Source organism: Protopterus annectens, chromosome 5.part1 (genome assembly GCF_019279795.1).
Source record: "Protopterus annectens isolate FY-2018-M chromosome 5.part1, PAN1.0, whole genome shotgun sequence".
NCBI lineage: Eukaryota > Metazoa > Chordata > Ceratodontiformes > Protopteridae > Protopterus > Protopterus annectens.
Genome location: NC_056736.1, coordinates 676,836,020 through 676,863,324, shown reverse-complemented (window position 1 = coordinate 676,863,324; position 27,305 = coordinate 676,836,020). Strand labels below are relative to the sequence as shown.

The following is a 27,305-nucleotide window of genomic DNA, read 5'->3' as shown; positions in this document are numbered from 1 at the left end:
TCAGTGCACTTATACATCCATCCCCACCCCAGCAGCCTAAGATTACATAGGATACCATATTAACATTAAACTTGCTTTTGTCCAGCTTTTCTTCTCGTGTTAAACTGTAAAGCCTATTTATTTTACAACTTAAAAAGTACTTGTTTCTTTAATATCTTGAACAGATAGAACAGTCAAGAAAAGGATTCCCCCATATTTAAAATACGTCTGACTACTCACTGCACAAAATTGGTCTACTGTATGTAGCATACAGTTTATATTACAAAATGTTTTATACAAATACTAAACAAAAATTGTGTCCTTTTGAACATTGACATAAAATATGGTATATGCTTTACAGCCACAAAGTCAACAAAAGTCCCGTATTTTTCAGCCACTTTTTCTTGCAAAGCAATATTTCACAAATGTGATGCTTTAGTCTCCCTGTTATTCATCAATTTAAGTGTTATTGGTCTTCTTCCTGTTCATCTCCATTTCTCAACACCAGACTCAGGTTCATGTCAAATGCACTCCTGCTTCTTCTAGTCAACATCCTGTGTTTTTTTTTCTGTCTTTCAAGCATTTTCCTTCACAACATTAGAAAATGTTTCAGTTATAAAGTCTCTCTATAAACTTTATTGGCAGAAGAATAAGAAACAGAGTCTCCTTCTCCTTGCTTTGCTCACTATTTGTTTGGTAAACCTATTTCCTCCTTAGCATGTACTGCATCAAAACACATCTTTGATCCTCAAGGAAAAAATACTCTGAAGATAGCAGGATGCAGCAGGTTGAATCTCACAACTGTCTCCTGACATTCCCTGGTTATTGGGATACATTTTCTTCTTATCTGCATGGTGTACAGTAACTGATCATTTTTCACAAACATTCTGTTGTCTTTGATTTTTAACTCTTTTCCCTTCTACCACAGTTCTGTCAGGATCAATTATTTTTGCTGGTATGATTGCAAATTTACAAATGCAAAAAGAAACATCCGTGGTATCCCTTGAAGTCTCAGGTATGCAACCTATACTGGGTTCAAAACAAGCCAAGTAGAAACTTCACAATGTGGATGGTGTGAAGTTCACTGCTTGAAATATGTTATCCACCTAGCTCACTAATAAAATTCAAACTTTAAAATACACACTACAAACTAATAAAATAGTAGGTAGTCCACAGTTGAGTTAAAAATGAATTAACCACAACCACTAAACCACAAACTAGCAAAAAATAATCTGAATACAAAAAGAAAACTGTAGATAAACTACACCGGTCTACTTCATGAACCAATTTAATAAAGTGCTTTTCGTCATGCTTAATTGCAAGACTTCCTCAGGTAAAATGCATTCACTAAAGTCAGAGTTAAATACACAGGCACTAAAATCATGTGATGTTCCAAGAACAAATGGAAACACAGCAATTTAAAAGACATTCCCTTTCAGTTAACCTCGCATATAGTGCAAATCAAGTCTAATATAAGTTCTATTACAAAAGTCATAACCCCATATGTTTATAAACAAACTGAAATAGCATGAAATGTCATAAAAAGGCTTTATAACAAACAATTATATGACTGAAACCTATTTAAATAAATCATTATCTACATAAACCTTTTAATTTTAATACACAAAAAAATGGCGAATGCTTCATTCAACCCAGGATAATGGTAGGCATTAGTACGTAATTGCCAAAGAAGTTCTAATCTTTCCAACAATAATGCTTCTGGGCCACCCCTACCATCAAGCATACTACAATCAATTGTTCTAAATTTAAAAGTGTGTTGTGGGCACTGACCTATATGCCTTGCTAGGGCATTCTCATGTTTCATTCTATTAATGCTGTAAAGGTGTTCATATATTTGTTCCCTGAATTTTCTTTCGGTCTTACCGATGTAGAAGGTGGGACAGTTCTGACAAAGGGCAGCATATACTACAAGCTTAGACTGACAATCGAGTTTAGCTTTCGTTCTATATTTCTGGTCTTTAATAGTATAGTTTTCCCCAACATCTATATGTTTACAGTAGTTACACATAAAACATTTAAACATTCCTGTCCTGTATGATAAAGTTGCGGAATTTATTTCTAAAATACTTTTTAAGTTGGAGCCAGGTTTGAAAATGATATGTGGTGGTTCTTGCACCTTATGCCTCACCATAATGTCATTTTGAGTAATACCCCAATTTGTATTCAAGATGGAATATATTTCTTGGGCATTCACACTATACATAGTGACCAGTTTGTAGGACCCTTATAATACCATTCCTGAGTTTTTCCGATTCTTATTCTCAAAGTCGAATCTTGGCCCCTCCTTATAACCTAAAATAGGTTTATAAAATCCATTTGATCTCTTATGTTGGACTTCCCAAGTCAAATGTGCCACCAGATTTTGAGGGTATCCTCATTTAATAAACATATCCCCTAAGTTATTACATTCATTATCAAAATCTACTTTTGTTACCATACGTGCTGCCCTAACCAGTTGCCCCTTAATCACTGACTTTTTCTGGTATAGGGGATGGCAGCTACTAAAATGTAGAAAAGTATTAGAGTAAGTTTCTTTCCTAAATATCTTGGCTACGTAGCAATGATTGTCCCAGTCTTTAATTAGATCCACATCTAATTAAGCTATCCTGTCAGGACTAAAGTTGTAAGTAAATGTGAGAAACTGAGTAGTAGAATTAAAATATGCCACCGGTTCTTTTGCTTTAAACTCATCCCCTCTAAATAAAAATATGTCATGCAGAAATCGAGTATAATAACATATCTGTTCTCACTTGAAACTTTAACTGCTTTTTGCTGAACAGCTGCAGAATCCTTCTGAGAAAGTGTTTTCTCTCTAACTTTTCTGTTTGATTTTTTCAGGTTCTCTAAATTTCTTCTTTTCTGGCATCCAGACAGTGAAATTACTAGCCAGTAACTGGATTTTACCCCAAAACAGATGTTCTTCATGTTTCACTGTTGCAGTCATCACATTTGGGTTATCCCTGCCAGGGTAGCTCTCATGCTGCCCGAATACCCGAGACTTAGTATTTCTGCTTCAGTTGCTGTCACTTCAGGACTGACGTCAGGTCATCAGTAGTATAAAGTAAGGCAGACGACGCCATTACATCAGTCTATCTGGCCATGAAGCCCAAAGCAGAAGCAGTTTGCAAAAGTGCTGGTCAGCCGCTACCTGAGTTTTCATCTTCCAAAATTGAAGTTGAAATATTCTAAAGTACCCTGTTGTGATCCTTTTTTCTTGCACAAACCGATGTCAGAAAAAGTTAATAATTGGCTTGCCTGTGGAAAGCAAATACCACACCAAGATTTCCATTCTTACTGTGTCACTTGTTTAGGTCCAGACCACGACGTCCCCCCTTGTCGATTCTGTGCTTTGTTCAACACCAGAACTTTCAGTCATTGGTCCCTTATTGTAGCCAGATATTTTCACTTACAGTCCTCAAATCTTGATATGGCTTCAGTAAGTCATCCAACAACAGATCTTCTGAAAAAAACAAAGATAAAGACAGAGACAGACCGCAAAGGTCCAAGCCTACCCACGATGCTTCCATTATGTTAGTCAGTTCTCTGGTCCTCAGTGAGACACTTTCACAGCCCCTGATGCTCATCTCTGTGGATTCGCAGGCAGCTACCGAGACCCTTTCAGAGTCCGGTATGCCACAAAACTCTTCTTTGACTAAGGATCCTGCGGTCGTCTCTACCTTGGATGGGTCCAGAGTCGCTGAGCAAGCACTGGCTTCCGAGGAAGTCCTTTGCACTACCGAAGCTCAACACAAACCAACGTCTTCTTTCGCGACTACCATCCTAGATCTAAAATAATCTTACCTCCACATTCCTATCAGGGAATCATGCAGGAAATATCTCGGTTTCAGGGCAGGCTCCCAACACTTTCAGTTTTCTGGGCTTTCCTTTGGCTTATCTACTGCTCCCAGAGTTTTCACAAAATGTCTGTCTCCAGCCATTGCCTTTTCCAGACAAAGAAATATTCAGATTTACCAATACTTAGACGACTGCCTTATTCAGGCAGCCAGCCAGAAAAAGCTGCTCAAGCACCTGGCCTTTCTAAAGACCTCCGCAGGGTACACAATCAGTGAAAAGAAATCCAAACTGGTGTCCACCCAAAGGGTAATCTTCCTGGGAGCAAGCCTGGACACAGCATCCCAGCTAGCATTCCTTACACCAGAGAAACAAATTTTCCTGACAGCCTACTTCTCTCAACTAGCCACCAAGCCCAGCTATTTGCAAGGAAAATCCTGCAAGCTCTAGGGTTCATGGCATCTTGCATACTACTCATTCCATATGCCAGACTACATATGAGGAAACTTCATTGGTACCTAAAAAGCCTTTGGTGTCAACACTCTCAAAACCTGGAAACTCTTCTACCTATAATTCCTTGCCTCAAAAAAGATTTTCTTTGGTGGGCAACAGCATGCCCACAACAAGGGACTGCCTTTCTCACCACCCCCGCCACCCAGACCCTCACTACAGATGCATCAGACTATGCTTGGGGTGCACACCTGGACGGCATGTGCATACAGGGTCACTGGAGTCCGCAGCAAATCCCTCTGCACATCAGTCAAAAAGAGATGCTAGCTGTGCAACGTCTTCAATCCCCTTCTCTCTCTCTCGAGGAGCTCTCCTGATCAAAACAGACAACACCACTGTGATGTGATATATCAACAAGCAGGGATGGACTCGCTCCTACCCTCTATGCAGGCTGGCCATAACTCTATGGTGCACAGCCTCTGCCATGCAACTACAACTGTTACCGCAATTACTACCAGGCTGTCTCAACTCTCTGGCAGACCAGTTAAGCAGAAATATTTTGGACCCTCACAAGTGGCAGCTCAATAGAAGAATCTTCACCCTAAAAACTCAGAAATGGGGCACCCCCAAGGTCAACCTCTTTGCCTCCCAAACAACCATCAGCGCAACAAATTCTGCATTAGGGAGCATCACTGCATGACTTGGAAAGTGGATACCCTGTCCTTTCCCTGGGTCAGTCTAGCTGTCTGTGCCTTTCTCCACTTCCTCTCATCCCCAGGGTACTGCCCAAAATAAAGGAGGAAAAACCAAAGACCATTCTTATAGCTCCAGACTGGCCCCAGCAGCACTGGTACCCCTTGCTGCACAGCCTGTCCCTACTACCTCCATGGCATCTTCCCCAGATTCCAAACCTCCTGACCCAGAGTGTGGAATTCATACATTCCCAGTTGCAGACACTCAATTTGGCAGCTTGGCTTATTCCCTAATCTCGAACCAATCTGCCATCCTCAGTAAGCAGGTTCTAGATGTTGTCCATGAGGCCAGACACCCTAGCACCAGAAAGTCTTATGCTGAAAAATGGAAAAGGTTCTGCACCTGGATCCAGGCTAAGGGAGCCGAAATGCCACAGCTCTCTCTCTCTCCCTCATCCTAGCTTACTTAGCTGACCTACTATACAGTGGTCTCTTTCTCCTCTATAAAAAATCATGCCTCTGCTATTTCTGCTCATTTTTCCACTGAGCAGCCCCTTTTCTCACTCCCTTTGATGAAACGATTCTTAAAGAGGGCCTAGCAACTTCAGGCCACACAGAAGGGCACCAACTCCAGCTTGGGACCTTAACTTTGTACTGGAAAAGCTCACCCTTCCCCCCTTTGAACCAATTTCTTCTGCAGAGCTAAAATTTCTGTCCTGGAAGACAGCTTTCTTTCTGGCCATCACTTCAGCCAGAAGAGTCTCTGAGCTGCAAATGCTCATGGCTGTGGAACCCTTCATCATCTTCCATGCTGACAGGGTATCCCTCACAACCAACTCATCCTTCATGCCCAAGGTGGTGTCCAGTGTGGCTGTCAACCAATCCATTAATTTGCCCACCTTTTTTCCTAATCTTCAGAGCAAGGAGGAAATGATTCTACACTCTCTAGATGTGCACAGACAGCTCAGATTCTGTCTAGATGGGACTAAATCCTTCAGAATTCTGATCAATTGCTGGTTAGCTTTGCTACAGGGGCAGAAGGCAAAGCCATCTCCAAACAAACTATCTCCAAATGGATTGCACACTGCATCAACTTCTGCTACAAACATGGAAAGACTCCCTCCAAGGGGGTCAGGACACACTCAACCAGAGCAGCCTCCATCTCTGCAACTTTCCTCAGAAGAGTCCCTGGACATCTGTTTACACTTTCACCAAACATTACCACCTGCCTCTCTTCTCCAAATCCAAGGCAGGGTTTGCCTCTGCAGTCTTGCAAGCATTTTTAGCCAGCCCCTAGTTACCTTGACTGGTTCCACCCTTTTCCTCAGCTTTGGGAGTCAACCCAAATTTGATGACTGCAACAGTGAAACACGAAGAACATAGCATAATTGTGTACACTTACCATAAATGTAGATGTTTGAATGTATTCAATGTTGCAGTCCTGGTTTCCTTACCTCCATCCCCCTTTCTTCTTTTTCCTTAAAAGGGACATATTGGTATTTATTTTTCACTGGTGGGGTTCTTCCACCTGAACCTGGCTTCTACTCTGGGGCCTCCTGACAGGTTAGGGCAACAAAAACTGATGTAATGGCGTCGGCTGCCTTACTTTATACTACTGACAACCTGACGTCAGTCCTGAAGCGACAGCAACCGACGCAGAAATACTAAGTCTCTGGTATTCGGGCCGGCTGAGGGCTACCCTGGCAGGGATAACCCAAATTTGATGACTGCAATAGTGAATACACTCGAACATCTACATTTATAGGTTCATAGGTTTATACTAGGCTATCTGCCCTAAGGCATTTATAAGCCTAGCCCAAAGTTTTGTGGCTTACGCCACCCCTTATATGAAAAAATACTGTGCCCATTAGTTTGTTGTGCCTCTGTCCAGCAGTGACACAGAGATGATTCCCGGGGTAAACCTACGATCTCCCATCCACAGGTCAAGATTTCTCTTGAACAGAGCCAGCGAGGTGCTCTGCCTCACATGGACCGGGATTTTATTCCACAGCATAGGAGTCTCTGAGTGATAAATCTATCCCTCCAGCACGTCCTATTTATATCCGTGCTAAGGTTTAAGTCGCTTGCTCTAGTGGTTTTGGTGGATTTGGATTTTTGAGGTGGAGCATGTCCATTAATTCCGGGTTGGACATGGCCTTGTATGTCAGGCACATGTCACCTCTGAGCAGATGGTATGCGACTGAATAGAGCTGGAGTTTCTTCAATCTGGCAGCATATGACAGATTTTGGAGTCCCTTTATCCTTTTGGTGAGGAACTTTTGGGGTCTCTCCAATTGCTGCAGATGTCGGGTGAGATACATCCCGAATGGGGCATTGTACTCGATCATTGGTCTGATAAGTGAAGAGTACAGGGGAACAATGACCTCACTAGATCTGGATGTGAATACCTTCATGATCAGGTGGGCAATGTAGAAGGTCTTTCTAACCACTTTAGCAACGTGAGTGTCAAAAGAAAGGCCACTGTCAACCTGGGTCCCCAGGTCCCTGATAACCTCTTCTGTGCTTAGTGGATTGCCGCCTATATGGTAGCTTGGGGTTACCTTGTTTTTCCGAAGGGTATGACTATACATTTTTTGGCGTTTAACTTCAGGCCATGGCTCTGGCACCAGCTATCTGTTTCCGTGAGTCCCTTCTGAAGGATATCCGTGTCCAATGCACTTTCCACTATGGCGCCCAGTTTGCAGTCGTCTGCAAACTTTGTCAGCCAAAGTCCTCCCATGTTGGCCTGTACTAATGAGAAGTAGATGCCGAACAATAGGGGGCCAAGGACCGAGCCCTGTGGGACACCACTTGTGACCGGCTTGGAGTCTGACATAGCGCCAGCAACTCTAACCCTGTGGGTTCTGTCCTTGAGCCAGTTTGCAACCCATCTTGTGACATATGGGTTTACATTTAAGCTGGTAAGTTTTTCTACAATACCCGAGTGGGGTATTGTGTCGAAAGCCTTTGCAAGGTCAAGGTAGGCTGTATGGACTGCCTTTCCTCATCAATGGCCTTGGTGACTGTTTCGAAGAAGTCGACCAAGTTCAAAAGGCATGATCTGCCCTTGACAAAGCCAAACTGGGTCGGGTCCAATGTCTGCAAGTCCCCTATATCTTTGTTTATGAGCTCCATTATGATCCTCTCCATAGCTTTGCAGACTAGACTTGTTAAGCTTATGGGGCGGCAATTACCAGGGTCCGTAGAGGCACCGCCTTTGTGGAGTGGGACCACAGTTGCCGTACGCCACTCCTTGGGCACGTATCCTATGGTAAGGCTGAGATTAAACAGCTGCCTTATGTGCGGGTTTAATTCCTCATTTAGCTCGTGTAGCACACAGCCGGGGACACCATCTGGTCCCATTGATGCTGTGTTTTTAGCTTTAGAGAGAGCAGCTTTCGCATTTCAGATGTCTGGGAGGCTACACTCCGCTGGGATAGTTATCTCTCCTTTAGGGGGGGAGAGGGGTGTGAAGTTTGCACTGAACCTGTCTGCCAGTATGTTGGCAATGTCTGTGGGTTCAGTGATTTTTGTATCATTTTGGACTAATTCTGAGCATATCTGGGAGTTTCCACCCAGGTTCCTAACATAGCTGAAAAAGGCCTTATGATTGTCCTTTGAATCCATGGCAATTTTTCTCTCAAAATTGGCCTTAGTTGATTTTATGAGTGCTCGTATTTTTTACTAATAATGATCAGGGTGACTTCCCTTTTATGGATTTTGTTCTACCATGTAATAGCTTTCTCCTCTTATTGTAAAGTTTGTTAATGGCTGGGGTCCACCAGATTGGACGTTTGCCCTTTGTGGAAAGAGTCTTGGTTTTATTTGGGATTGCCTGATCCATGCAGTCCTGGAGGTGTTCATAGAAGGCATTTGTAAGGGCTTCCGCAGCTTGGGTTGTGGTTTCCACTGGCTCAGGGGCCTTGAAGGATACCACACCAGTCTTGAGTAGTGTGAAGTTTGCTTTAGAGAAGTTCTTCACTGTGGTCTTTTTTGTTTGGGGTGGGGGCGGGATGTTGATTTCCAGTGAGATTAGTTTATGATCAGATCTCACCAATGAGGGATATACTTCCGGTGTGGAGCATTTTGTCCCCATGTTTGTGATAATGAGATCTAGTATATTTTCTCCTCTCGTAGGAACAGTGACTAGCTGTTCCATGGCATTTGAATTTATGAACTCCAGGAACCGTTGGGCTAGAAAGTTAGGGCGTGAGTAATGTTCCCAGTCTATATTCGGGTAGTTGAAGTCACCCAATATGATGGTGTTTGGAGATACATTTATACCCTCCAGTGTCTTCAGGAAGGCTGTGTGGGGTTCCTGAGTTTGAGAGGGTGGCCTGTAGCATGCTACAATTTGTAGAGCAGTTTTGCCATTGGTTAGTTGCACCTGGGTGGTTTCTGAAGCTTCGTGCGTTGCCACCAACCTGGAGGTGTGGGTATCCTTTATGAATATGGATACACCCCCTCCTTTTGTGGTGTGGTCCGGGTTTTGGGGCCGGAACGCATGATACGAGGTAAAACCTAATAGTGCCGGGGTGCTCTCAGGAGCCTTGAACCAGGTTTCAGTTACAGCACAGACATCGATGTTCTCCATACTGAGAAGGGCCTCGAGTGCGTGCATTTTGGGATTTAGACTTCTGGCATTGAGCAGCATTACCCTCAGTTTCTTCCCATTTTTGTTTTCTAGGGTGGTAGGTTTAGAATTTGAGCCTTGCCTAAAAAAGGCACTATGGGGGTGGCAAGAGCCTTAGCCAATATCCGGAATCCCAGGGGTGACAGGTGCAAGCCGTCCCTTGCGAAGCAGCATGGCTTGTCAAGCATGTCATCCCAGGCAGACAGACACTGGATCCCCTTTGAATGACACCAGACATTAAGCCAATTGTTAAAGCTGATCATCTTGTCTCTATATTGTGGCATCATTCTTGGTGAAGGAAGGATACTTTATGGTAAGTGTACACAACTGTACTTTTCAATGACACTCCTTTTTCTCAGTTTCTGTTTTCACACAGAGAGCTTAAGTTAAGCCATTGATCAGTTTGCAGCCATCTTGGATGTCACAAAACAATAACAGTTAGGATATTGTGGTCCCATTCATATGGGTCAGCAGTCTTCTGCCTGAAACGCTGCTTGACTGTCCCACTTTGGAAGCAGTCAGGCTGCCTGTCCTTCCACTTTTCCTCATGATTCGCCATCACCTGTGATAAGTGAATTAAGGATGGGAAATCCTTCTCCTCCTTCCAGGTTGCTATTTCACATCCAAATGTCCCATCCTATTAAGTCTCATCAGCAGGAAAAGAGTTGGTCTGCCTTCTTTGACGGAGACATATTCAAGAGGTCTCACCTAACCAGAAAGAGCCACGCTTTTAATAAATATTCATTTTAGTGCCAAGGAGAACAAGGGCTAGGCTTTTACTAAAGATTCCTTTTAGTGCCCAAAGAAAACAAGGAACCTCAAGCCTGTTCTCAGTCAGAGTTGCCAAAATCACTACATACCAAAACAGTCCTTTAACACCACACATTCTGGTCATTGGAGACTCCATTGTGAGACACACTGCTGGCCCTGTCACCAGGCTGAGTATGAAAAAAGTTAATCTGTTGATTATCAGGGGCTAGGATCTGCCAGATCAGGTCATTGTTCAGAAGTACCAGTATGCCTCAGCCATAGTCCATGTGGGTGTAAATGACCTGAGACATACCTTGGTAGATTATATGAAGAGACATATAATGGAGCACTCTGTGTGTGTGTCCCAAGCTATTTGTGTGCACTTTTTATATCCACTGTAAATGTTACCGGCTTTGAAGTCAGAAAAATAAATACCAAACCGAAGTGGATCCACTTACAGATTCCTGGAAGGTACCACTAGTCACCTTTTGTCTGGCTTCAGACATCAACTCTGACAATGTTTATTCTGTCGTTGAGACAGTTTACTGTTCATGTTACCACATAGGGATTGACGTTTAATGCCATAATATTATTAATAATTCCATCACATGGTAAGGTGTTGGATGTTTTAGCCAAGTCAAGATAGGCAGCATGGTCAGTGTGTCAACTCTTCACTCCCTGCGTGACTTTTTCAAAGAAGTTTACAAGTTTTTGTAGTTATGACCTACCCTTTGCAATGCCAAATTGCTGTGCATCAAGCCAAATCAGATTTTGTGATGCTGTGATTTATGATGGTGGTGATGATGCACTCCATTACTTTACAAATAAGGTTCATAAGGCTGGTGTGTCTGCAGTTTCCAGGGTCTGTGATGGCTTCACCCTTGTGGAGAGGCATCACTACCACAGTGCAATAGGATTCGGGGACATAGCCTGAAGATAGACTTATGTTAAATAGTTTAAGGAGAAGATCAGCAAATGCATGTTTGACCGTTTATTAAGCAACATGGTATATTGTCAGGGCAAATGGAAAACGTGTTTTTGGTCTTGAGCAGTATCTTAACAACATGATCCTTGGTAATGTTAAGAGAGGGAAGTAATTCAGGGATGACTGGAGTTGGGATGATAGTTTCAGGGGCATTGTTGTCCACAAACATGTTTGGTAAAGCAGTAGCAATGTCTTTTCAGACTTGAGTAATAGGCATTTTTATGGACATGTTTGAAGCAGTGTTATGAACTATTTATTAATTTTCTAAGGTATTTGCTGAAGGACTTGTTGTCTTTTCTGTTAGTTACTACCCCGGGTTCAGAGATTGCTTTGCTGGTCTTTTTAGTTGCCTTCAGTTTCTTATTGAGGTTTTATATTATCTTCATGCAGAGGAGTTGTAACCCTAATGGTAATTTTAGCAGTTTCTACCTTTTGTTGTACAGTTTGTTTATCTTGATTGACAACCTAGGTGGTTTGTTTTTGAATTTACTACTTTGTTTGGTTCTAGTAGGACGTAAAGATCGTTAGTATGTGTGGCTGCATATCCCAAGTTAACTGTGGAGTTTTCTTAGGTGAATTTACAGATTCTGTCTTGGAATTTTAAAACATTTGCCTTTTTGAAGTTTCTAAACAGGGCAGTGCTGGTTACCAGAGGAGTGAATGTTTTGAGGTTAAAGGTAACCAGTAAGTGGTCAGACTTAAATAATGGGGGCCTGACAAGGGGATTGTGAGAACCAGGTTAGAATGATGTTGTTCCATTCACTGGTTGTTGTATTCCTTACACTTGGGATTCCATGCCATGGTTAGCCCGATGTCTGGCCATTATACAAAAGCCTACTGTTGCTTTAAGGTACACCAAACATCACACGTATGCTCCTTGCGTAATGTAAGGCATAAAGGTAACATCTGGACGTACCATCCTCAGAACTTCTTTGCTGCCAGTCTGAATGCATGTCTCATTCATCAGTCTGAACACCTATGTGTCTTTACCAGCGTTTCGAATGCATCTTTCATTCACCAGTTTGAACACTTACATCTTGTTTGCTGGTATTGAGCCATTGCAGGTAAGTACCCCATTGGGTTTTTTTTTCTTGCTTCTGGGGGTTAATGTCATCTAGGAAGGGTAAATGCCAATGCAGAAGACAGATTCCCCATAAAGACCACCACAATAAGTGTTTATTTTGCCTATGAACCTCTCATGACCATACAGTCTGTTCTGTTTGTCAGTCATTCATCCCAAAGACCCTGCGTAGTAGAATTTCTTCTCTTGCTTTGTATCTTGAAAATCAGCGCCTTAAGCTTCTCACTAAGGTTACCATGGAAGGAACTTCCATAATAGCTGACCCTCTGGACGGGAAGAAGAAGGTTAAGAAACTAAGGAATCTTCCACTGTTCAGCCTCCACTGGGAATTTCTCCTGAGGCCATTATGAACCCAGAGCCTCACTTGACTTAGTTGTCTGATTCCTCTGCCATGACCGAGTTGCAGGCTGGCAAGAGTCCGACTTGCAGCACATCTCTTGAGACATTGCAGGCATCAATTTCAGATGTTTACAGGGAACTTCGATTGATAGTTTCCAAGGGGCCTAGGGGTGTTCTGCAGATTTTAGTTAGGGAAGAAGTTCCTATTACTGTTATTGAATGCTGTCCTGGGTCAGAGCCTTCTAAGTTTTATACGATGGACATTCCTTTAAAGAAAAAACAAAAATACTGAACATGTTTCTCCTGCTCCGAGGGATCCACAGAGTGAGTGGCAGGCCTTTACTCAGGGTTTATTTAATGCTTTGGTGCATTAAAACCTCCTCTGGGTTTCTGTTCCAGCTCCTCCTTGGTCCTCTACTCCCCTTAAAAGGGACAGGGAACAGGATTCCTCTGAAGAGGAGTCTGATTCTGATGAGGAATCCCATGCTTACTCTTGCCAAATTCCTTATCCTATAAACTATGGACCAGAGGAAGAGGAATCTCTAACAGTCCTGATACTCCCTTTGAAAAACTTTTCTTTGGAGACACAATCTCCAGGATGATGGCATTTTTTAAATGGGATTGTGCTTGGGTCTGTGAAATATATGAGGTACTTTCAGTTGCTGCAAATGGAATCTCCGAAACCACCTGCTATTCTTCCTGTTTTTGCTGGATTGTTGCATGCTTTTTCCAATGCCTGTAAAGCTCCTGATTCTTTGCCCCCTTGCTCCCTAGAAGCCGGAAAGGTTTTATAGAGTGCCTGAGGAGTGTAACATTTTGTACAAATGTCCTGCTGCTGACCCCTCACTGGTGTCTGTAGCCTCTGACCAGCCTTCTCAGTTGCTGCCTTCTGATAACAACAGCAGAACCATAGAAAGGCTAGAGATAAGGTTTACACCTCAGTTACCCTGGCTTTTAGGGCTGTTAACTATCAGACCTATATGTCCATGCATAAGTTGGCTCTCCCTTCTCAGACGTGTCAGCTTATTTCTGATCTTCTAGACTCTAAAAGTAAAACTCCTGGTCCTTCCTTGTTAGGGACTTCCTCTCAAGTGGTTTGTCATTCTATCAAGTGTAGTTATGATGCAGCAGATGCCTCTTCTAGGGCTGTTGCCTTTGGAACTGTTTTGAGGAGGTATTCTTGGCTTAGACTAAAGCCTTTACCTGATGATATCAAAGCTAAGCTGATAGATGCTATGCTTCTCTTGATAATAAACATTTGTTTAGGGAAGCAGCAAGCTGCTGGTTTGTTTAAGTCCCTTCAGGATATGGGGAAGTCCTTACAAGAACTCAAACATGTTTGTCTTTCCTGTGCCTAAATTTCAGAGAAACTACCTCAATAAGCCAGCCTTTGTTTGTAGACAGTCTCGCCCTCCTACTAAGGGCAAAAATAGTGGCAAGCGGGCTCCGTCTGATAAGGCTACTCAGACTTCAGGGACACACAAATCTTCCTTTCCCGATAAAGCAGTTGCTGTATGACTATCTCTGTTTCTCTTCCTTTTTGGCTTCAGATTTCTCAGGATTCTTGGGTTCCATCCATTATTCGCCAGGGATATTTCATTGTGTGGAAATCCCGTTCCCTTTTATGGGCATTCCTCAGCCTCCTTGGAACACCTTCCTTTTTTCCCAAAGGTTTTTTGAGACCTTTTGACTTGGAGTACTATTCAAGAGGTACTTGTGTCCCAAAGGAGAGAAGAGGCCTCATTCCAGAATGTTTCTAGTGCCCAGAAAAGAGGGTACTTTGAGACCAGTTCTAGACCTCTCTCCTCTAAACACTTATGAAGGTACCCACCTTTTGGAAGTTGTCCCTTCAGACTCTTTTTCTTCTTTTGCTCCCTCAGGCTTACAATCCTACAATGGTGACTCTGGATCTCAAGAATGCTTATCAACATAGTCCGAACCAGTCTCTTTTCAGGAAGTTTTTGCATTTCCTTGTTGCTTCCTGACATTTTCAGTTCTTTGCTTTGTCCTTTGGCCTATCTACTGCACCAAGGATATTCATCAGATGCCTCATTTCTGTGATTTGTGATTGCTTTTTGCAGGCTTCATAGGATCCAAATATTTTCTTACTTGGATGACCTACTGATTCAGGCGACATCAACAAAACCTGCTGGAGAGACAGGTTTGTCTCCTAGAGGCTGCCCCGTCTCTGGAATAGACTTTCCCATACATGTCAGAGTACTTTGATGACTTTCAAGTGCAACCTTGGTCTGTGGATGGGAAACCACAAATTTGTCCCAGGGGTTCCACCTTTGTCCCTCATTGACAGGGGTTACAGGTGCTGACTGTGGTTTCTTTTTTGGGGATAAACTCTTGAATAGGTTTGTATGGGCCCCAGGACCATTAGCCTAGTAACCTATGATCCTCTCCAGAGATCCTTTTGCAAAATCTTCATTTTGCCATTTCCCTTCTTCAGAGCCTGGGGTTCACAATAAACTCCAGAAAGTCTTCTCTGACTTCATAGGTTCATAGGTTTGTACTAAGCTAACTGCCTTTGCAAGCCATTTTAAGCCTAGCCAATTATCCATTGTAAGACTTAAACCCTGCACCTTGTGCTTGCAAGGCAAACACCGTAACCATTAGGCCACCCTCCCAACCCCAACAGGCAGATGAGGACAGAGAGAGAATTAAAAACATGTTACAGCAGTTCAGAGGTTTAAACTGGCAATAGTGGGATGACTCTTCAGGATCATGTCTTTCTGGGTTGCAGGATTCAGACGGTGCCTATGCTGGCATCCCTGCCTCCTACAAAGACCTTAACTCTCATTTTCTTCTTTCAAACTCTTCTTCCTTTGGCCTCCATTACACCTAGGGAGTTTCTGAGGCTCTTGGTTTCATGGCATCTACCATTCCTATGCTCCCTGTGGCCAAACTCCACATGAGAAAGTTTCATTGGTTTCTGGAGTCAGTTTGGCTTCAACATGCACATCCTCTAGACTTTGTAGTTCCTCTTATTCTCAGGAGGGAACTTCTCTGGTGGATCCATCAGTTGTCTATACATCCATGGCTACCTTTTCATTCCTCCTCTTCCCTCTCAGGAACTGTTCACAGATGCTTCAGATATGGGGCAGGGAGCAGCTTTTGGCTCCCTAAAGGTACAGGGCCTGTGCTCACCTCTTCAGCAGAAGGAGCACGTCAGTGTCAGAGATGATAGCGCTTCTGCTGGCTGTTCAGATTTTTCATCTTCTTTTCTCTCCAGGGCCTGTCAGTGCATTCACAGACAGTACCACAGTGATTAGGTGTATAAACAAACGGGGAGGAACAAGATCCTGCCTTCTTTGCCAATTGGCACTCCTGGTATGGGATCTTGCTTTCCAGTATCAAGTGACTTTTCAGGTAGTTCACATCACTTCAAGTCAAAACATTGTTTCAGACACCCTGAGCAGGTCCTTAGACTCCCATTTGACTGCAACAGTATTGGTTCCCTGTTCTGCATTTAGCCAAGGGCAGTCAGCATAAGTTACCTCACAGGGTCGATCTACTCACCCGAGACAAGGGATCTCTCATCCATCCCCACCTGTCCACTTTTCAACTGACACTGTGGGTAATAGGATTTTGATTCCACATAGACACCTTTTTTTCTCAGGATGTGTTGAGGGTCCTGCAGGAGGCCAGGAAACCAACTAATAGGAAATCCTACTTGTGCAAATGGAAGAGGTTTTCTGTTTGGTGACTCTCTTGTAATCTGGACCCACTTACTCTGGATGCTCCATTGATTCTCTATTTGTGTGAGTTGCTCAATGCTGGTTTGGCCAGTTCTGTTGAGGCCGACTTATCAGCTTATTCTGCTTTGTCTGCCTTTATCTCCTCCTTTAGCTTCTAGGTTTGAGTCTTAAGTCCTTAAAGATATCCTTTATATTAGACATCCTAGGAAGCCTGTTCATCCTCTCTGGGTCTTAATTTTGCTTTAGAGAAGTTGGCTTAGGCTGCCTTTGAGCCTCCTGCTTCAGCTTCTTTGCAGCATTGTTCTTGGAAGACAATTCTTTTGTTGGCCCTTACTTCTGCCGGATGGGTGTGTGAGCTTCTAGCCCTTATGGCTTGTGCTCCTTTTTGGATATTTCATAAGGACAGGCTATCCTTGCATACTAATCTCTCTTTCATGCCCAAGGTGGTTAATGAGTTGTCACTTAGTCTGTTCATTTGCCTACTTTTTTCCCCCGATCCGCAATTTGCCAGTGAGAGGATGCTGCATACTTTGGATGTGCATAGCCAATTCAGATTTTATTTGGATAAGATTAAGTCTGTCAAAAAATCTGATCAGTTGTTTTTGTTTTCATCCTAGGTCCGTAGGATTAGTTGTATCCAAGCAAGCTATTTCTTCTTGGATCTCAAAGGCTATTTTATTTTGTTAGACTTTTCATAGTAGCAGCCTTCCTTCTGTAAAGGCTCATTCTACTAGAGTTGTGGCTTCTGCTGGTGCTTTTTTCAAGGGGTCAGATACTAATTCTATTCTTTAAGCAGCTACCTGGACTTCTGTGCATACTTTTGCCAAGCACTACAAGTTGGATGGAATCTACATAGCTGAAGCTGGTTTTGCTAGGGCCGTTCTTCATGGCCTTCTAGAGAGCTGTACTGGTCCTTCCTCCTTCCAAGTTTGCTGTTGAGCTTGACACTCTCCCAAGTGTAAGGAATACTGCAACCAGTGAGTGGATGGACATAGTATAGTTGTGTAAAATCTTACCATAACAGTAGATGGCTTTTCCTTCATTGCTGCAGTATTCACTCCCTCCTTCCCCTAGTCCATTTCCTTCCTGAATGTACTGGTTACTTCTTGGTTTTCCTTGGACTGGTGCTCCTACTGGGACAATTAGTTCTGAGGATGGTACATCCGGGTGTCACCTTTATGCCCTACAATATTTGAGGAGCATGTGTGTGATGTTCGGTGTACCTTAAAGCAACAGTAGGCTTTTGTATACTGGCTGGACTTCAGGCTACCCAAAGCAAGGAATCCCAAGTGTAAGGAATACTGCAACAGTGAAGGAAATGACATCCACTGTTATGGTAAGATTGTACTTTCCTGTCCCTGGTGGGATTGAGGCACTTTTCTTTTGCATCCTCAACTCCAGAAACCCCTCTTCTTTTGCACTGGAGAAATTGTTTTTTTCTGCCTTTTGAGCCAATTTCAGTTGTAAAATTAGTGTCTTGAAAATCTTTTGTGTGGCCATTACTTCCACCAGTATTTCAGAACTAAAAGTTGTATGTGTAAATCCTTCTTACCTGGCTGCCATAAAGGCATTACCCATGAGAATGAATCCTTCATTCATAAGACAGTACCCATAATAATGAATCCCTCATTCATTCTTAAGATAGCTGCTGAAACAAATATGAACCAATCTGCTTGTCTGTCTTTTTCCCAAATTACTTCATAATGTAGGGTATTTATTGTATTACATTTTATGGTTGTTCCCTGGCAGCTCAGATTTCACCTTAAGTATGTATACCTTAAAAGAAAATCATTTGAAAATACTCCCCGCTTTTTGTTCAGTCTCCAAAATGAAGCTGGTACCTAAAGCAGATTCTATGTGGCTTTCTCATTGTATTCAATTCTGTTATCTAAAATACAATAAATCTCTTCCCTGTGAACTAGGAGCTCATACTGCCAGGGTTATAATCACCTTGCAGATATTTGTAGGAATACATCCTTAATGATATTTGTGCAGCAGCTATGTAAACGTCACTAAATACTTTTGTAAGACATTGTAAGATTGTTGTGATCTCCGAGTTCAGGTCATCTATTAGAGCTATTGTCATTACAAGTATGTTGTCATGAGTAGATATCCTGGAGGATAAGCTTGGAAATGTGTCCAGGTGATGTTTAAAGTAAAACTACCAAAAAGAGCTAGGAAAGTTGAACACTTACTGTAACAATTGATTTGTATTGGCAGTTCAGTCTACATCACCTTACTGACCCACCTTTCCCCGCTTCAGTACTGCAAGGTTTGGTGATGTTAATTTTGCTGTATTGCTTTCTCTTGTTAATTGTACTAGTTGCTTCACTATTTTAGCTATGGTCTGCAGTGACCCAGAGAAGGTGCTAGTTTGCACAGACGGGCATGGCAGCCAGGGAGAGTTTTGGATGCCAGGCCAAGTCCTACCAGCCTTATTTATTTTATTTCATTTATTTGCAGTTTGATTACCGGGGAAGTCCACTGGGCCAAATTGACCCATTTTCAGTGGAGGCCCAGGGAAAAAAGCTCCAAGATGCATTATACAATTTAAATTCAAATGATAGTTAATATTAAAGATCTTATGTAGAATAGTTATACATAAATGCATTCAGTATCATGCATAGTTAAATTCATTAAGCTTGAAGGTAGGGATCACACAATTTTCATTTGAGGAAAACAGATATGGGTTAGGTGTGGAAACAGTTTACATACAAACCTTTTAAAAAAATGTAAATACGTTTTACATGCACACATCAACAGTAGAATGCTATTTACGATATTTACAAGGTTGGGTTGTGTGAGGGTAACTGTAGGAGGTGAGAGCTTAGAGAGAAGCTATAGAAATTGTTAGGCTCATAGGAAGATAATTATGAGTTGTAGAGCTTGGGAACCAGAGCAAGAACCCCCTTGGATTAGGTTGGGTGAAGGCAAGTACATTTCCATTTAGTGGACAGGTGTTTGAATAGTTGGGTTTTGATGTTTTCTGAGTTTGGTATGGCTCTTAGTGTGGAGGGAAGGGAATTCCATGTTTTGGCTAGTGAGAAAGATAGGAGAAGTTGGCCAGCAGGACGTTTAGATTTATGGATTGTAATTAAGTTTCATTTTTCATATCTGAGAGCTCTGTTGGGTGTACAAGGGGGAAGGATGTTAGTTAAGAGCAGGACATTTTGTTGGGTGAAATATGAGTCTATGTGCAGTAGTGAGTTAGAGATAGTCTAGGTAGTTTGGGAGTTCATGCCAATTCAGGGATTGTAGGGTTAGGTAATGATGGGTGGTATTTTTAGAGGCAAATTTAGAGATTTTGTTGTAGCAGATTTCTAGTTTAGAGGTGATACGGGAGGACAGGTTGGTTAGGAGAGGGGCTCTGTATAATAAGGAAGGAAGAAGATAAGTCTAGGCCAGAGTTTGCCTGGTAGAGTTGGAGAGAAAGCAATTATTCCTATACAGCATACCTAGTTTTTGGTGGGTTTTCTTAATATTTTGTTGAATATGAATTTCAAACTTGAGGTGTTCATCTACAGTAATGGCAAGTAGTTTGGCAGAGGGGACTTCTTCTATAGGTGAGTTGGTTTTACTATAGACTTTGAAGTTGTTTTTGTTGTAGGAGAGGGTCTTTGTAGGCGGGAATAGTAGAATCTTTGATTTATTTGCATTTTGGCGCATCCAGTTTTCAGTTGTTGAGAAGGCAGTTTGGGTTTTAGTCAGCAATTCAGAGAGGTTTGAGGCAGAGCAGACTAAGGTTGAATCGTCTGCGTATTGAATGATTTTAGCATCAGGAATAGCAGTGTGAAATATATTGATGAAGATGTTAAAAAGCATTGGCCCAAGGATGGATCCCTATGGTATGCCAGTTGGGGTAGGTAAGAAGGAAGAGATGGAGTTCTTCCATTTGACTGCCTGTGATCTGTCTAATAGATAGCTGGAGAACCAGGATAAAGCATTATGTGAGAGATTAAAGTTTGAGAGATGACAGAGTAGGTGCTTGTGGGAAACAGTATCAAAGGCTTTAGACAGATCGAGTAAAACAGTAGAAACTAAGTGGCCTGAATCTCGGGCTTGATTGACAGTTTCTAGGAAAGAGAGTAGAACGGTTATTGTGCTATGGCCTGGACGGAAGCCATGCTGGGTAGGAGTGAGAAGATTGTTTTGGGTCAGGAAAGGCATAAGTTGGAGGTGGATACATTTTTCTAGGATTTTGGAGATTGGTGAGAGCAAAGCAATGGGGAGAAAGTTTTAGATGCTCATATTTTTGCCTCCTTTATGAAGAGGAAGAATATAAGCTGAGCTCCAGAGTTTGGGGATGTATGATTCTTTTATGGATCAGTTGATGATGCTGATTGGGAGTGCAATGCCATCAGCAGCACATTTTAGGAAGGAAGAGGGAATATTGTCGGGTGTGTTAGAGCAAGGTTTAAGTCTGGACAAAAGTTTTTTTATAAAATTAGTGGAGATGGGTTTGAGTTCAAACAGATGAGGTGAGTTAGAAGAGGGAGAGTGTAGAGCAGTTGGGTTATTATTGGGAAATGTCTTGGTGATGGTAGTAATAGTGTCTATGAAAAATTCGTTAAATTCAGAGCCTAGTTCGAGATCAGATTTACTTGGGTCAGGACAGGGATTATTCTTTGAGCCTGGATTGAGGAGTGAGTTTACAGAGTTCCAGAATTTTTTTTTTTTTTTTTTATTGTTATTGGACTGAAGTTTGATATAGTAGGATTTTTTTGTCTTTAGTGATTAGTCATTTTGCACGGTCGTGGAGCTGTTTATATTGGAGCAAGGGATTGTCCAGTTTATTGTTTTGGTAAAGCTTCCATACTTTGTCTCTGTGGTGCATAATCTATTTTGTCTCTCTGGATAGCCAAGGAGCAGTTTTAGTTTTTATCCTTTTGTTTTTTAGTGGGGCTAGTGAGTTTAAAGTATCAAGGAAGACAAAGTTGAAGTATTCTATAGCCTTGTCAAGAGGAAGAATGTTTAGAATTTGCCAGTTGATTTGTTTGAAAGTGTTTGAGAGAATAGTTGGGTTGAAGCTACTGAGGTTACGCGTTTGAATTTACTGGTGTGGGGAGGAACTAGTAGAGCGATGCATGAAGGCTGGGAGATGGTCGCTAAAGATATCAAGAATTGTACTAGAATTGGTTATTTTATTTGGATCTGAGACTAGGATCCAATCTATAGTGGATCCGGGAGGATTTATTTTGTTAGGTCAAGTGATGGAGAGGATTATTTGAGTGAAGTTATAGAGGTTAATGGATAGGGAGGGAGAGGGGCAATTGATTTGATTTCAGTCAATATTCACATCACCAAGGATATAAGTTAAGTAGTTAATTGCAGTAGAGGCCCATAGGAGAATATTTTCGAGTGTAGAGATATTACCAGGTGAGATATATAGGGCAATGATGCAGATATTTTTATGTTTATTTAGTTTTAAAATTCCTGCAGTTAGTTCAGTGTCCTGGAATTGAGAAATTGGAATTTGGAGGGCAATTAAGGTAAGGTTGGAGTAGACTAGTGCAGTGCCTCCACCTTTTTTTATTTAGTCGGTCATTTCTGAGACAATGAAATCCTGGGGGCAGAATCTCAGAGTCTGAGATAAAGGGCTTGATTCTGGTTTCAGAGATGGCTAAGATATCTGGTTGGTTATGGCTTAACCAAGCTTGAAATCGGTGTACTTTGTTGTTTAGACTTTGTGCATTAATTGTAAAAATCTTTAGGGTGTTGAGATAGGAGGAAGAGGGTAATGGATGAGTGTTGTTAATAAAGGATGTAGGATCAGGATTAGGATGGATATCACCAGCTTAGACTAGGTTGTTGAAGGAGATATCCTTTAGCCATATTGGTCTGCCAGGCATGAATTTAGGTAGATTGGAGCAGGTGACAGTATCTTGACTTTAGAGGAGAAGAATTTAGGATGGAATAGGTGCAGAGGGTTGGGCTGAATGAGAGAAGAGGAGATAGTGGAAATGGGAGTAAGAGTGAGGGGGAAGGTGGGTTTTGTATGGTAGTTGTCTTTGTAGGTGGTATTGGACAAGCATAGGTGGAATATGAGGTAGCATAGTATAAGGGAAGTAGGAACAGAAAGAGGAGGTTGCGTGACTTGGAGGGTGTGCTAACTTCAGGAGAGCATGTTGGAGCAAACAGAGAGATTTGAGTGGTTAGGAAAATAGAGAAGGTTATGAAGAAGAAAGGGTTTAAAAGGTGATGGAGGTATTCTACAGATTTAAGGAAAGAGGAGAAGACTATAATTATTGGGTGGAGTACAGATTATAGAGTTTAAGAAGGATGGCTATAGGTGGGAGAAGTAATGAGGAGGGAGCTGGTATTGGGTAATTAGGCTGAGAGGGTGGGGTAAGATAGGAATAAAGCTAGGAGTACTGGGGGCAGGTGGGAATTGGGGGCAGGGTAGGGGAGCGGAGTGAGCCTGTAGGGTTTACGGAGCAGGAAAGAACAGTAGAGGTGAGTATGGCAGAAAAAGTATCAGCAAAGAGCAATTTAAAGGCTGTAGTTGGAAGGTATGAGCTAAATATTTCCAGCCAGAAAAAGAAGGCTGCCTTTACAGAGGGTGGTTTAGCAGAGGGAGAAGATATTTACAGTCTAAGAATATTAACTCATAACCAACTATTTGTGAAAAAATAAAACTTGTTGGGATTATAAAGAATATCTAGGATTTATATTGGTAGATGCTGCCACCTAATGGTAGAAGGAGATAGCAGACAGCAGGGATAGTTGGACCAGTCTTAGGTTTAAATATATTCTAGGGTAGTGATAACAGTAGGAGGAGAGGGCAAACGGTCTGCGGTAGGCTGCTATAATGCACACACAGGAGGGCATATTAACTCTATAGATAGTACATCAAGTCTACATTAGGCAACATACATTTACACAATCTTGTTGGGGGGGGGGTCTTCTCAGTAGTATTTTTCTAAGTACCAGGCAAGCTGGCCAATTCAGGGTGTCTTCAGGTGATGGCCGGAGGTATTCCTTTTGCGTTTAAAGCAGGGAGGGAGCACCCGGGATGTATTACTGTAGAGGAGAGGGAGACAACACTGAGTTAGTTAATATTGCAGATGTAGAGGGGAAAGGTAGAAGGTAAGGGATGTTTAGAGAAGAAGGGAGGGTGTAACGAAGCATAGTACAGAGAGACCATGGTTAGACGAGGCTAGAGCAAATATGTAAAGGAAGAGTAGGTGTAGGGGATTAACAGTGGAAAGCAGCAGACATTATGCTATGAACAATACAAGTTAGGCAATATAGGCTCCATTAAATAGAACAAAACATTCATTCATCAGTTCACCGTGCTGTCAGTGACCCTAGTCCATTTGAGAGGACAGGGTTATACAGCAGTAGAGCCAAATATAAGCAGCAGAAAGCAAGGGGTAAAAGATAAATACTATAAAATCTCTAAACAGTGCAATATATAGTGCTCAACATACTAACACAGTAAACTAAGATATGTTCATGCTATGCAATAACTTGTGCTGAACAGTTTTCAAAACAGTTTTCAGAACAACTTAAAAGCCATGCGGTGCCCTTATAGATACAAACGGAAAAGAAAAATAGCTGCTAAGCCAGTAATTAAGCTAAAGGCTCTAGTAGGGCCATTGATCACCTTGAAAGAGAAATAAAGGCCTTCAACGATATATGTTTATTGGCGTCCTTTTAATAGGACATCTGGAGAGCAGACTGGGCCAGCAAAGTGTAACAGTCGAGCCCTGTATACTCAGACTAAAGTTATGCAGCTGACGACAACACAGAGACCCACTCGTCCCAAAAAGCAGCTTACAGCTGCTAAGCCATTAATTAAACTAAGCAAAGGGCAAATGTTGCAGTACAAAGCAAGCAGTCAAACAGTACAGTATATAGGGCAAAACGGTCCCCAAAACCGTGTAGAAGCTGTGCAGAGCCCTTATATTACAAATGTAAAGAAAAATGGCTGCTAAACCTGATTTTAAGCAGAAGACTTGAAGGGGGATTGTTATTCCACCTTAAGAGGCTATCCGGCATTTAGTGATGCACTTTGGTTGGTGTCTTTGTAACAGGACATCATTACACCAGGTTTCTGGTCATGACAAGCCAGCAGTATTCAATCAAGCCCCTTGTACCCATACAAAATGAATGCAGCATTAGTCGGTGTAGAAAAGAGCCCCACTCATCCCAAAAGCAGCTTGCAGAGGTCAAAAACACATGTAGATCACAGATAAATTAAGCTGTCAGCACGAGGCCAACAATAACCATACAACACAGTTACAAACATTGCATTGGAGTGATATCCATCAGCACAAGGCTATCTATAACCCTAAAACACAGTTACAAGTAAAAACGCGGAGTTTAACACAATAGTTGCATAGAGACTTGCAAATGATAGACAGATATGCTGAAAAGACCTACCGGGAGGCGAAAACAAGCAGCCTAAACGGCAGGACCAGCACAGAGGAGCTGTGGATGCTCAGGACAGGATTTAAAAATGGCACCACAGTCTGTGGGAGATATAAGTAAACTCCAGGAGGAAACTAGCAATGGGGGAGGGAATAGGTGGAGGAAAGGTGGTTGGACTAGAGGGGTAGAAGGTAGGAGGGACTAAACGGGTGGAAAGGTGGTAGGAAGAACAGTTCCAGGAGGGAGGAGGGCTTAATAGAGGTAAGTATGGCAGAAAAAGTATCAGCAAAGAGCAGTTTAAAGGCTGTAGTTGGAAGGTATGAGCTAAATATTTCCAGCCAGAAAAAGAAGGCTGCCTTTACAGAGGATGGTTTAGCAGGGGGGAGAAAATATTTACAGTCTAAGGATATTAACTCATAACCAACTGTTTGTGAAAAAATAAAACTTGTTGGGATTATAAAGAATATCTAGGATTTATATTGGTAGATGCTGCCACCTAATGGTAGAAGGAGATAGCAAACAGCAGGGATAGTTGGACCAGTCTTAAGTTTAAATATATTCTAGGGTAGTGATAACAGTAGGGGGAGAGGGCAAACGGTCTGCGGTAGGCTGCTAGAACGCACACACGGGAAGGCAGATTAACTCTATAGATAGTACATCAAGTCTACATTTAATTAGTGTTAAGCAACGTACATTTACACAATCTAGTTTGGGGGGGGGGGGGGTCTTCTCAGTAGTATTTTTCTAAGTACCAGGCAAGCTGGCCAATTCAGTGTGTCTTCAGGTGATGGCAGGAGGTATTCCTTTTGCGTTTAAAGCAGGGAGGGAGCACCCAAGATGGATTAATTTACACAATCTTGTTGGGGGGGGGGGGTCTTCTCAGTAGTATTTTTCTAAGTACCAGGCAAGCTGGCCAATTTAGGGTGTTTTCATGTGATGGCCAGAGGTATTCCTTTTGCTTTTAAAGCAGGGAGGGAGCACCCGGGATGGATTATGGGAGGTGAAAACAAGCAACCTAAACCGCAGGACCAGCACAGAGGAGCTGTGGATGCACAGGACAGGATTTAGTGATTAAGATGGAATGGCCATTGCACATCTGCAGTTGTGGTGGGTACATAACTTTCATTACTCACCAAAGATTCTTCGGTTCTTGGAGGCCTAATAATGGATGTACCTCAGCTGCAGTTTCATTGCAGAAAATTGAGGTTCAAATCCATTATTTTCAGCTCTGACTTTAGTGCATAAGCATTTTCCTGTGAATCTTTGCTTTACAGAAAGTTTCACAGTAAGGCATTTAATTTTCGTAAGGACAAATAGAATATAATATTGGGCAGAATGTTACATTTTTGTTGTTTTCTATTTGATCTTCTGAAGGATAACAGAGATGAGCTATGTACTGGGTGCCAGAGATTCTGTTACTTGCATTAATTGTGAAGTGTGTGTTTGTTGCTTAGAACATCCACTGTTCTTATGTTAGTAGTGGGTAGTGTGTGGAGCCAGGAAGTGATAATGATGAAAGGTGTTCTGCTCTAGACTTTGTCACATCTGGGTGTTCTGAGATTATGCTGACTGGGTACTTAGAAAAATATGTGCATATATCCTTATAGGCTTGTGGCCAGGGTTTAGGCTGAAAAGGTTCCTCAAGCATTATTTTACTTGAGTGCTTAACAGATTAAATAAAGAAACCGTACTGTTGACCCAGAGGTAACAGCCTGACTGCTTTTTAGTAAAAGAGGTGGGACTGCAGTCATTTGTGACTTTGGCTGGTGTCAGAATCTGATGGGTCCCCTCTCCCTCTGTTTGAAAACTGACTGAGCTATTAGTAACATTCTGTAAAACATGAGAATTGTTATTTATATGTTGTTTTAGTGCTTAAGGGTACTGTTGATGAAAAAAAGTTTAGAATTTTTTTTGTTTTGTTTTTATTAGAAACATCCATCTTTTGCAATGACAAGTGATTCTAGTGATCTGATTACTGGGGTAAGTGTTTTAATCAGTTTGTTCAACGTATTTGGAAAGCATTTCTCTGCATTGTTAATGACAGTGGTAGCTGTGGTACTGAGAGGGTAGCTAGTCTGCTTTTATTGTGATATTAGAGGTGTAAGCAGCCTAGCTTACTGCCATAGTAACTGATTTCCATCTGAGATGGTAGCTGCCAAGGTTTGGGAATGGATCTTTATAATCAGAGAGCTGACTTACTGCGACTAAAACTGCAGATAGACTTTCCCATTATTTTGGAGGAAAGGAGGGCGGAGGTGTAATTGAAGCTTCTCCCAGGATTGTTAATAAGTATGTACAGCCCACTTTGGGACATATCTTTGAAAGACTTCTGAACAAATTGTCTGTTGTCACTGCATGTATTGTCTCCTCACTACAGTAAACTCTCCGTTAACCGGAACTCAAGCAACCAGAAAAAAAAAATTGAAGAAATACAGTAATATGTACATTTCAGTTTTTCATGTGTTGCACTTTGTTTTCCCCATGCATAAAAATACCTTATGTTTTT

General features: G+C 42.1%; 1 protein-coding gene across 7 annotated transcripts in view; it reads left to right on the top strand.

The window, feature by feature from the left end:
• The window catches only part of PARP4 (poly(ADP-ribose) polymerase family member 4), a 2,883,551-nt gene that overhangs the window by 2,471,910 nt on the left and 384,336 nt on the right, over positions 1-27,305 (top strand). For 6 of the 7 annotated variants that reach the window (XM_044073295.1, XM_044073293.1, XM_044073297.1 and 3 more), the window contains one exon: positions 26,729-26,779. The exons of the other annotated variant lie outside the window; for it this stretch is intronic. In XM_044073295.1, coding sequence (XP_043929230.1) covers positions 26,729-26,779 — 51 coding nt within the window. The remainder of the gene's footprint in view (positions 1-26,728; positions 26,780-27,305) is intronic. 7 annotated transcript variants of the gene reach the window in all.